This window comes from Acomys minous, assembly GCF_964271855.1.
Source record: "Acomys minous genome assembly, chromosome: 1".
Lineage (NCBI taxonomy): Eukaryota > Metazoa > Chordata > Mammalia > Rodentia > Muridae > Acomys > Acomys minous.
The window spans coordinates 41142551-41155313 of NC_140483.1; the positions used below are offsets into that span (position 1 = coordinate 41142551).

Consider the following 12763-nt stretch of genomic DNA (forward strand, 5'->3'; position numbering starts at 1 on the left):
AGGTATTTAAAATTTAGTTATACTTTTATAGGTAGTTGTATAAATATTAATATACTCATATATATTGCTTCCTTCCCTTTTTGAGAATAGTATATCTTTATCTTGGTATTCAAAATGACATTTGGGAGGCATTACAGCATATTTTAGTGTATGTTCTTTTAGCAGTAAGCTTTCACTTTGCACATTATATTATGCTCATCTTAAATCCTTAGCCAGTATTTGTAGAGATAAGAAAGGCCTTTAATATTTGAATTTGCCATAAGAAAATTGCAGTTATTTTTAGATGTAAAAGATATTAATGAAGCTGGGCATGGTGGCACACGCCTGTAGTGCCAGCACTCATGAAAGCAGAGGCAGGCTGGTCTCTGAATTCAAGGCCAGCCTGATCTACAGTGTGAATCCAGGACAGCCAAGGCTACACAGAGAAACCTTGTCTCGAAAAACAAAGCAATAACAGCTAAAAAGATACTAATGAGATGGTAGCAACTCAATTTACGAAAGCTTATTTTGAAAGAGGATGGCATGAATATAGATAAGCTAGAAGCTTACTTTATTCATATAGATTGAATATGTACTGTTTTGGGGAAGAAGAACATTTTTGATGTAACTGCTAGGTGTTTAAAAAACAAACAGAAAGCAAGGTAGTCTTCTAATTCTTCCGGTTGAAAATAATAAAATTTGTCTCAGCATTGAGAAGGGAAGTCCCTCTCCTAATTGTTTCATTTTTGTTTTTGGTTTTTTGCTTGTTTTTTTTTTTGTAATCATAATAAAAGAAATACTTTAATGTTAAGAGATGGGCAATATAAAAATATGTAAAATGAGGCCAGCACCATTGCTTACGGCACAAAAAGAAAATAGTAAAATTCAATTTAGTTAAAATAACGTTTTTCTCATATTTCTATTTAAGTTTAAAAAAAATCATAGGGTTTTTGTTTCGGTCAAAAACCTTAAGTGGGGATTGGGGATGTCACTCAGCTGGTAAAGCGTTCCTAGCATGAGCATAGCTCTACCTTTTGATCCAGGTACTGAATAAACTGTGCATGGTTGTCCATGGTCGCAAGCTCAGCACTGGCAAGTAGCAACAAGAGGATTCGAAGGTCAGGGTCATCCTTAGGAACATAGCAACTTTGAGGTCAACCTGCTTGTACTGCTTGAAACCCTGTCCCAAAGTAACAAAACCTGTTTTAGTAAGGCCTGAAACTTTGTTTTAAAGCAGTAGCACCTGTAAAAGAAACATCTAAGGACGAGTCTACAAATTCTGGGCTGTCCATTCTACTTGAACGCATTATATGTGATCTTGAAAAATCTCTTGGGACAGCTTTATCTTCAATATTAGAAACAGAAATGAAAATTGCCTTTGGAGATCTTTGGATGGAGGTACTTATTTAACTATATTAGTTGAGATCTCTTTCTACTATTGATGATTTGTTGTCTTAGAAGATATTTGTGTAAATTAAAAGGTTTTACAGTAATCCATAGCTCACATTTCCTCTGAATTTTGATAACTTAAAATTTTAAAAATAGATTTTATATATTTATTTTGTGTATGTGTGTGTACAAGTATGTGTATGTGTGCATGCATGTGTTTATCATGGTGCTCCTTTGGAAGTCAAAGGACAAGTTGGCAGGAATTGGTTCTCCTAACATGTGGATCATCTTGATAAAGGCCATGTTGGTGGCAAGTGCCTTAGTGAACCAAACCATCTTGCCCACCTTGTAATAACTTTTTGATAATTATATGATGAACATTTCTTACAGGTTAGGACTGTATAGCCTTTCTTTATTTTGAACAGAGCAAAAGGAGGTATATTTAGGAAAAATGAGAAAGATGAGGTACTCCAAGGGAAGATTCTGTGTTTTTTTTTAATTAACTAATCGTTATTGTGCATCTACTATGAATATTGGCTACATTGATCTCCAAGAGCTTAAATTGAATCCTTAAGAGTCTCCCACAAGGACCAGGGATATAACTCACTTGGTAGAATGGTTGCCTAGCATGCATGAAGCCACAAGGTTTTTTCCCTAGTGCTACATAAAGCTTGTGTAATGGCACATGCTGACAATCCTAGCACTTGAAGATAGAAGTAAGAGGATCAGGAGTTCAGGATAATTTCTGGCTATGTAGTAAGCTTAGGTTACAAGAGACCCTGTCTCCAAACAGAAGAAACAAACAACTACTTGGCTCATTAAATTTGATTTGGTCAAAATGTTTGACAAAAATATCTGTATATTTGACCTTTATGCCATGTAAATATGAAAGTAAAAAATGATCATAATAAGATATTTTGAATTTCGTAAGTGCTGTGTCTTTTCTACAGTTAAATGAAACACCAAATTTAGCAAACATGATTTTAAAACATTTAATGTTTGTTTTAAATCAAATTTGTAATTAGGAGAAATGCTACAGCTCATTAATTGTAGCTAAAATCTTTATTCCAGTTATTATAAGATTCTAAACCTTGCGATTGTGATGTTTGGTGCTTAACAATATTCTCAACTGCTGATCCAAAAATAATAATGAATAATAAGAAAAGATCTAGGAGGATTGGTATAAATTAGATATTTCATAGAAATATGAATGATTCAGAAAAAGGCATTGGCATCTTCCTGAATTATCTGTAAATACCTATATTTATCTATTTATAAATATATCCTCTTTTCATTATCTATAAATATGTCTCTGTAAGAATGTAGCAAATGAGTAACATTTGATTTTTTTCCTATATAGATTTTCCCTTGGGTAGTATGAAATATTTAGATTATTTTGCTTATAGAAATGACCATATAGAAAAGTAGATTAAGAGGCTGGAGTGATTACTCAGTGGTCAAGAGCACTTGCTGTTCTTGCAAAGGACTCATGTTCAGGTCCCAGCACCCACATGGCCACCCACAACTGAATCCTCAATTCTAAGGAATCTGATGTTTTCTTCTGGCCTCTGTGGTGACCAGGTGCACTCATGCACATTAAAAAAGCATTCATTTAAAGAAAGGAAAAAAGTAGATTGAAGTACCTTTCTGATAAAAAACTATGCTACTTCTATAATTAGAGTTTGCTTTCTTTGTATACTTAAAAGTTATGAAACTAATGATTAATAATGTGAATTTTATAAAAATCAATCTGTAATAGACTCATCACTTTAAAATTGTGATTAGTACCTCTTACTTTACAAATAGTCTGACTAGCTATAGTTTTGTTAGGGGTATGTATGGAAGTTCCTATATTGGTATGTTTAAATAATAGGTAAAGTAAATGAGTAGATGATGATTTTATAATACTTTCTAGGTACTGTACTTGAAACCACCATGGACTCTAATAAATCTGTTACAGTGCTTTAAAAAACATTGGATGGCTGTATTTGGATTAGTTATGGAAAATAAGTTGCTTCTAACTATTGAGAGCCTATATGAAAATCTCTCTAAAGGTATGAGTCTTCTTTTTTACTTTCACAATAATCTGTTAAAGCATTAAGTCAACCTAGTGTGGTGGCACATGCTTGTAATCCCAGCACTTGGGAGGTGGAGGCAAAAAAGTCAGAAGTTCAAGGCAAACTTCTGTTACATAGTGAGTGCAAGGCCAGCCTAAATTATATGGAACTTTTTCTAAAAATAGACAGACAAGCACAAACCAACCAAAATGGATGGAGGAGATGGCTCAGTAGGTAAAGTACTTGCTGTGTAAGCATAGTGACCTCTCTTCAGATCCCTAGAGCCCGGTAAAAGCAGTGTGCAGCAGTGTGCTCTAATCCAGAGTTTGGGAGATGGAGACAGGTCGATTGCACACCCACCATGCACTTCTGGGGATTTGAAGTCTGGTCCTCATGGTTGTGCAGCAAGCACTTGAACTATTAATTGAGCCATCTCTTCAGCTCCAAAAGTAGCTTTTAAAGTACATATTATTTAAAAGTATATATTCACAGTGTCTAGAAACATTAACAATGACACCAGTTATGTGACGGCTTAAAAAATTCATTTAGCTGCTTTTGTGTGATTATCTTCCTAAAGGTGAGCAGTATTCTGCCCTAACATGTAAGTAGAAAGGTGATAGGTAGTAGTTGTTACTGGAAGTAGGGAGAAAAACTAAAGATCCAATGGCTATATCTTCTTTGTTTTGGTTTTTCCAGACAGAGTTTCTCCATGTAGACTTGGCTGTCCTAGAGCTAGCTCTGTAGATCAGGCTGGCCTGGAAGTAACAGAGATCCACCTGTCTCTGTCTCCCTCCTGCTGGGATCAAAGTTGTGTGCTACCACTTCCTGACTTGGCTGTATGTTCTATTAAAAATTAGTTTTCCAGTCATTGGGTACCTAATTATTAGTCCTTGATCTAGATGAATCTGATACCTCTTGTTTAGTGGCTTGTGGAGAATATATAACTCCTGGTCTATGGTTAACTTTGTTTTGAGACAGGGTCTTTTAAAAAAAAAAGATTTATTTATTGATTGATTGTGTATACAATGTTCTGCTGCATGTGTGCCTCCCCGCCTGAAGAGGGCATCAGATCACATTATAGATGGTTATGAGCCACCATGTGGTTGCTGGGAATTGAACTCAGGACTGGAAGAGTAGCCAGTGCTCTTAACCTCTCAGCCATCTCTCCAGTCCAAGACAAGAACTTATGTCCTAGGCTTGTCTTGAAATCAATATGTATCTTAGGATGACCTTGAACCCATGAGTCTCCTGCCTCTCCCTCAAGCGCTAGGATTAAAGACATGTGCCACCACGCCCGGCTGTTTACTGTTTTTTAATAGCAGTGTCCATAGTTGTTATATTGTACATGTGTTTGACTTCAGTATACCAAGCTTAATATCCTTGTATTAGTTCATGGAGAAGTGTTTGTAAATGACTGCATAGAATTCATCATTCTTATTTTGCTTTTATTTCTTTCTTTTAGTTTTTTGAGACAGCTTCTCTCTCATGTAACCCAGGCTTGCCTTGAATGTGCTTGTATAGTTGAAGCTGACCTTAAAAGTATTATTCCTCTAATTTTTTTTTATTATTTTTTTTTTATTTTTGGTTTTTCAAGACAGGGTTTCTCTGTGGAGCCTTGGCCATCCTGGACTCTCTTTGTAGACCAGGCTGGCCTTGAACTCAGAAATACACCTGCCTCTGCCTCTCCAGTGCTGGGATTAAAAGCGTGTGCCACCATGCCTGGCTTTTCTTCCTCTTTAGCCTCTCAGGTTCTGCGGTTGCAGTGTGCAACTTTACCCAGCGATAAGACCTTTTTAGTGGGATTCGAATTGATTCAAGGATAAACACAGGCTACCTGGGGGAAGTGTTCTTTAAAGTGTTAGGGTCCAGAAAAGACCCCAGGCTCAAATAGTATGCAAACAACAAAGAGCATTTATTCTGTAGAAATCCAGCATGCTGGGGTCACCTGACAACCCCGGCATGAGCTTCTAGGCTCTTTTTAAAGACTTTTAGGGGAATTCCTAAGTCGGGGGTAGGTAGTCATTAGCATGTTGTGATCACTACTCAGACATGTTGGTGACCCTTGTGAGCTTGTGAGCTCACAGGCTCTTTTTACAAGCACTTAAGTTACAAAGATGGTTAAGTAATCATTTAAACTAGAAAGGGCAAATTGAGTAAACACGGCTACTCTGGCCAGGTCATGAGTACACCAGTCTGTACCACATGTAGTATATTTCATTTCCTCCCCAGAGAAATGTAAACTAGTCATTGCCTTTAAAAAGAACTAAAAGTGTTCCTGTCAGGAAAGGTGCTGTTTGGTGTGGGAAGTAGAGATCCATCGAGGAGTCTTGACTATAGCCATCCTAGTCAGCTAGAGTCACCAAGTGTGGCTGGGCGTGGCGGCGCACACCTTTAACCCTGGTACTTGAATTCAAAGCCAGCCTGCTCTATGTAGCTAGTTGCAGCTCAGCCCAGTTACATGGTAAGACCCTGTATTGAAATATAAAGTTTAAAAAATTACTGAATAATTATTTAAATGTTTTTTCCTTCTTTAAAAAGGACATTATTATTCATTTTTATTTTGTGTGAATATTTTGCCGATGTGTCATTCTGTACCACATAGATGGAGGCCATAAAAGGACAGCAGATCACCTGGATCTGGAGTTAGGGTTGTTGACCACCATGTAGGTGCTGGGAATCAAATCCAAGTCCTCTGTGAGTACAAATGCTCTTAACGGCTGAACCATCCCTCCAGCCTTTAAAAGTATTTTTAAAATTTCATTTGACTCTTCAGAATCCCATGAGCAAATTCTTATATATAATACATGGGGATGCTATATTTGATTTTAACTCATTTTTCCAATGGAAAGCCATGGTCAAATTTAAATATAATAGTTTCTGAAGTGAGCATATAGCTCAATCAGTAAAATGCTTCCAGACACTCTTCAGGACCTGAGTTCAATCCCCAGAACTCATGTAAGAAAGCTAGGTGCAGTAGTGGGTATTTGAATACAAGGATAAGGGTAGGAGAGAAGACAGGTGGGCCTCGGGACCTGCTGGCCAGCAACCTAACCTAACTAGGCAAGCTCTAGTCTAGTCCAGTGAGGGACCTGCGAGGAGGAATACCTGAGGTTCTCTGCTTCCTCGAGTGTGAGTGTGTGTGTGTGGGGGGGGGGAGGCGGGAGGATGGGGCAGAGCCTCCAAAGCCATGAACATTAAAACAGAAGCAAAGCAAATATTACAGCATAATGATTCTGCCTTTGGGAAGCAACTACCTTGTATTTTGGTTTAACGACGGAAAGATTTATCTTTTCCCTCTTTTGTTTTGTGACATTAGAAATTTACTTTATTTCATTTTCAAATTTTTTGTTTTTGTTTTTGTTTTTGGAGACAGGGTTTCTCCGTGTAGCACTGGCTGTCCTGGAACTCACTTTGTAGACCAGGCTGGTCACGAACTCAGAGATCTCCCTACCTCTGCCTCTCAAGTGCTGGGAGCAAAGGTGTGCATCACCATGTCCTGCTTTTCAAATGTTTTTTGTTTGTTTCAGGCATTCCCTCACTATGTAGACAAGACTGGCCTTGAACTTGTAGCAATTTCCCTGCCTCTGCCTCTTGAGTACTGGAATTACAGGCATGAACCACTATGGCTTCTTCATAACTTTTTAAACCTTTGAAATGATTGTCACCAACAACTTGGGAATTTAGTGGAAATTTTTTAGCCTAATGAGAAAAAGTTATTATGGTAGGTTGTCTTAATTTAGAGGAGGAAATTTTTAGCTTCTTTTGTTTCTTACTGTTGTTCAAAGTCTGTTTATTAGCTGAACTCTTTTGTATATAAAGAGATAATATATTATTTTCAATTTTACTTCTCACGTGATGAAATTTCAGGTATGGTTTTGCATGATAGTTGTTTAATCATGTCAGGAGCCACCTCTAATTCACTTGCTCGCCTCTAACATTCCTGTGTAATAGTTTATGTGGATGTGACAGCTTCAGCTTTGAAGACACGACACTAGGTTTTTTTCTAGTGATTAGTCCTTTTCAACTGAGGAGTGCAATATTCCACTTTCCTTTCCTTTGAAGTTGGCTGTGTTCAAAGAACTCCTAGAATCTGAAAACAGAGGGGCTGAGAGATGGCTCAGCAGTTTAAAAATACTGGTTGTTTCTTCCAGAGAACTTCAGTTCAATTCTCAGCACCCACATGGCAGCTCACAACTATCTGTAACTCCTGTTCTGGAGAATCCAACACTGTCACACAGACATACATGCAGGCAAAAGACCAATGCTCATAACATAAAAACAAATATATAAAAGAATCCAAAAACAGAAATCCAGAGTCAACATGAATACTTTGCCATGAAAAATGTGTTCAGTTGTTGCTTTTGATACCACAGACATATTAGTTGTGTCATGTGTGTCTAATCTGTTTAAATGGCAGAAATAATACTTGATTAGTATTTCAAGGGACTGTTGCATTGTATGCCTGTTCTTTCATAGTTTTTTCTTTAATTTTCTCTTAACTAGCTAATAATTCAGTGGATTTTACAACAGTGAAGTTCCTGCTTCAGGATTCTAAAAGTCTGTTACATGCCTTCAGTACAAGGTCGAATTATGATGGCATTCTTCCCCAGACCTTTGCTCAAGTAAACAAACTCCTCCAAGTACTTGCAGAGGTAAGATGCCCAGAGATGACTAAGGGTAGCTGATCACATGCATTTCAAACAGGAATTTTGTGGACAGAAGTGAAAGGATCCTATTACCCTGACTTATTCTAATTTAGGTCCCAGCATTCACATGGTAGCTTACAACTGTCCTTAACTTCATTTCAGGGCTTCAGGTACCATCTTCTGACCTCTTTAGGCACCAGGCATGCACGTGGTGCACATACATACATGCATCCAAACAATACATTCATACACACAAATAATTAAAAAACAAAAACAATGTAAATTTTGGGATTTTTGTGCATGTGTGTATGTTTTAGTTTTCTTAAATTTTTATTTAAGTAATGTATTCCTATTATATCTAAATTGTTATCTCCTTACTTGTATCTTCTTGTTCCCTCTCCCTCCCTTCTCCATCCTATTCCCCTCCCCTAGGTCTGTGACAGAAGGGGAATTTGTCCCCATCTATAAAGTCACAGCCTATCAGGTCTCTTCCTGGTGGCCTGCTTACTCTTCCTCTGAGTGTTACCAGGCCTCTCTACCAAGAAGAAGTGGTCAAATAGGGGGTAGCATAGTTCATGTCCGAATCAGTCCCTGCTGTCCATATAACTGTGGAGAATGTGATGTCCATTGGCAAGATCTGGGTAGGAGTTCTAGGTTTACTGCATGCATTGCCCTTGGTTGGTACAGTAGTTTGAGCTGACCTGCCTGGGGTGTTTTAGTTTTTTGACACAGGGTTTTTCTATGTAACCTTGACTGTCCTGGACTTGATTTGTAGACGAGGCTGGCCTAGAACTCAGAGAGATCCACCTGCCTCTGCCTCCTGAATGCTGGGATTAAAGGCATGAGCCACTACCGCCTGTCCACAAAATTTATATTTTAAGAAGAAAAAAATTATGTATATTTATATATGTCCATTATTTGTGTCTATGAAGTTCATAATTTAATATAAATAGACAAAATGAGGGGATGATCTCTTTTTGCTTTCTGCCCCACAAAATAGAGAATGATAATACCTGTGCACTTGGTGTGGGATCATAACCTCTTTTATAGATTGCTGAGAGTCAAATCTTCGTTAGGCTTCTTACTATCTTGCATAAGTTTTTAAAATCTATTTATTAGTTTGCTCCACTTAAAAATCTAAATTGGGCCTAGAGAGATGGCTCAGAGGTTAAGAGCACTTCCTGTTCTTCCAAAGGTCTTGAGTTCAATTCCCAGCAACCACATGGTGGCTCAGAACCATCTACAATGAGATCTGATACCCTTGTCTGGTGTGTAGATACATATTCAGGCAGAATAATAAATAAATAAATAAATCTTAAAAAAAACCCTAAATTGTTTCTGTTTCATAGGATTTCAGTTCTGTGTCATAATACTGGGTAGTCATGAGGATTGAGCTAATATGAAATCTTTTTTTAAAAAAAGATTTATATATTATTTTGTATACAGTGCTTTGCCTGCATGTTCACCTCCCGGCCAGAAGAGGGCATTAGTTCACATTATAGATGGTTGTGAGCCACCATGTGGTTGCTGGGAATTGAACTCAGGACCTCTGGAAGAGCAGTCAGCGCTCTTAACCTCTGGGCCATCTCTTAGAAAGCTCCTGTGCATGGCATGTTTGCATAAATAGTAACAGTTACTATTTACAGTATCTGAAATTTTGTTTAGAGGCTGGAGAGAGAACTCAGAAGTTAAGAGCAGGCTGTTCTTTCAAAGGTCCTGAGTTTAATACCTACCTAACTACATGGTGGTTCATAACCATCTATACATGAGATCTGGTATCCTCTTCTGGTGGGCAGGCACGTTGCAGGCAGAATATTGTATAAATAATAAATCTTTTTTAAAAAGAAGAAATTTTGTTTAAAACACTTTAAAGCATAAAAATATTAAGACATGAAGCTAACTTTTGAAATTATTCTTTATTAATATGGAAATTTAACTCTAGAGAAATAAGTATTGTTTGTGTTGGCCACCTACTCCTGGACATTGGGGTCAACCTTAAAAGTATGGTTAACATACCTAGTGAGACTCTATTGGAAAACTAATTTTGCCTTTGCAAGCGGGTATCAATTGCAAATATCTTTTTGGTTTTAGGCATAAGAGCCTGTGTCTGTTTGATCCTCTCAGTGCTGGAATCCTAACTATAAATGGCTAGCTCTTTTAGAACACTAATTATTCTTTTATCTCCCTGCCATCCCTCCTCCCAGTTTCCAGCCCAGCCCCTTCAGATGTTATTCTCAACTGTTCAATTCCCTAACAGTTTGCTTAAACAGTCCCTTCCCCCCAGTTTTCCTAACTACTAGCAGCTCCAAACTATAACAGCTGTTCTAGCCTATCTGCTCAGTTCAGCTTCTCCTGGCTCTACTGTCTCCTAACAAACTACTCTTCTCCAACTGTCTTCTCTTCTCACACTGCCAGCCATCCCCTCCCAACTCCCCAAGCCTCAGCTGGTTTTTATAACCTATCTTATTCCCAGAAATCCAAGAGGTAATGAACATCAAAGATGGTAGGGTCAAGCAGTTCTAACAGCTAAGAATTCTTAAAGAGCCAGCTGACTAGCAACTGTGGATCCTTTGTTTGTTTGTTTGTTTGTTTTTGTTTTTGAGACAGTGTCTCTCTGTGTAGCCTTGGCTGTCCTGGATTTGCTTTGTAGACTAGGCTGGCCTCGAACTCACAGATATCCACCTGCCTCTACCTCCTGACTGCTGGGATTAAAGGCATGTGCCACTACTCCTGGCTCGCAAGTGGGGTTCCTTTAAAGGGCTAGGCGCACAAGATAATTTACACTAGACCCATCTGGCTTGAAGCAGTGCAGGCCTTCTGTGTCCTGCTGCTGCTTTTGTGAATTCATATGTGCTTCAATCTTGTGTCTGGAAGACATTGTTTCCTTGGAGTCATCTATCACATCTGGCTCTTAGAGTCTTTCCATCTATTCTTCCATATAGATCCCTGAGCCGTCAAGGGAGGACTTTGATGAAGACATCCCATTTACGACTAAGTGTTCCAGTCTCCCACTATCTGTACATTGTCCAGTTGTGGGTCTCTGTGTTAGTTCCCATCTACTGCAGGAAGCTTCTGATGAGGGCTGAGCAAGGCACTGAACTATGAGTATAGCAGCATGTCGTTAGGCGCCATTTTATTGCTATGTTCCTCTAGTAGAATAGTATTAGGTTTTCCCTAGGCCCATGACCTATCTAGTCTCAGGTTCTTGGCCTCTTTAGTAGTGCCAGATATGGATTCCATCTTAAGAGTGGGCCTTAGGAGCTGGTCATAGTGGCACACACCTTTATTCCCAGCACTTGGGAGGCAGAGGCAGGCGGCTAACTGTGAGTTTGAGGCCAGCCTGGTCTACAAAGTGAGTCAGGACAGCCAAGGCTACACAGAGAGATCCTGTCTTGAAAAACAAACAAACAAACAAACAAAAGAGTGGGCCTTAAATTCAATCAGAAAGGGATTGGTTATTCCCATAGCGTTTAACTATTGTGCCAGTGTTTCTTGCAGGCTAGTTAATCTTGTAGGTCACAAGGCTTGTTTCTGAGAAATACTGATGATTACCTTTCTCTTCTGCTAGCATGGCAATGAACCTTCCAGTACCATGAACACTAGTCAGTTGTAGTGAAGTCTCTAAAGTTAGACACCAACTCAACTTCTGTGTGTTACATGGTATGTGTAAGGTTTGTCTTCAGCAGTAATGCCTTACTATCAGGTTGTGGTGGTAATCAATAGCCTTGGCAATAATCTGTGATGTTTGAGTGTTTCCAACAACTCAACAAAATATAACCCATTCCTAGCACTGGAGGTTTCCCTTGGTGGCATGAGATGTCTAGTTGGGGTATTGTCTCCCCTATTATTTGGCTACTCCATTTAGATTCCCTTCATGTATGTATGTATGTATGTATTTTAGGAAGCTTCTACAGTAGTAGGTTTCCATATGGATTTTCAGGCCTTTAGTGTTAGTAGTCCCTTCCTAGATTTCCTTCTTTGCCCTCTTCTTCCATCCCCCTCCCTATTTAACCATCCTAGTTTGTCCTTTGTCTCTATGTAATAATATATCGAACAGTATTCTTAATTGACATTCATATATTAGGTAAAAACAGTTACTATAGTAAATAAACTGAACATATTTGATTTAAATAGGAAAGAAAAATATCTTTTCTAAGTCTAATGCTTTTCTAGGAATATTCTATACATATGAAAGAAAAGAAGAGCCAGCATGTCTGGAAAGCTAGTAACTGTTTTCTCAATTGCTAGTGAAGGGTTGGGTGTGCATTTTATGTAATTCTTATGTCACAGGCCAAGACAAAATTTAAGCCAAACTCTTCAGGAAGCACAGTGAGTAAAAAGCAGGACGACCCTTCTTTGACGAAGCTTCATAACCAAGACGTCAGTGTTTTTTTGGATTCTCCAGTTCACCAGCTTCCTCAGTTCACCAGGCATCAAGAAATCTGGTCTGTCCTGGAGAATGTTTGGACTTCAATATATCAGAACAGGTACTAAATTCCCAAGACATTTTTCAACTTTATCATGACAAATTTGCTTTTTGTAGTGTTTCTATTATTACCACTTCTACTGTTATTGTTTTGGCTATGAGTTTATTGTGCTAGATTGTCATATTAAGAGCCCTTTGTCAAATTGGTACATTAGAAATAGTTAAGTTTAAATAGAGGTAAAAATCAGAATTACCTGGAAAATGTT

At 38.2% G+C, this 12763-nt stretch overlaps 1 protein-coding gene across 6 annotated transcripts in view; it reads left to right on the forward strand.

Moving 5' to 3' along the window:
- SWT1 (SWT1 RNA endoribonuclease homolog) overlaps nucleotides 1-12763 on the forward strand; it is a 56438-nt gene that overhangs the window by 25637 nt on the left and 18038 nt on the right. For 5 of the 6 annotated variants that reach the window (XM_084782143.1, XM_084782148.1, XM_084782147.1 and 2 more), the window contains 4 exons: nucleotides 1214-1377; nucleotides 3284-3422; nucleotides 7929-8077; nucleotides 12362-12558. In XM_084782143.1, coding sequence (XP_084638269.1) covers nucleotides 1214-1377; nucleotides 3284-3422; nucleotides 7929-8077; nucleotides 12362-12558 — 649 coding nt within the window. The remainder of the gene's footprint in view (nucleotides 1-1213; nucleotides 1378-3283; nucleotides 3423-7928; nucleotides 8078-12361; nucleotides 12559-12763) is intronic. The other variant, XM_084782145.1, reaches the window with a different exon arrangement.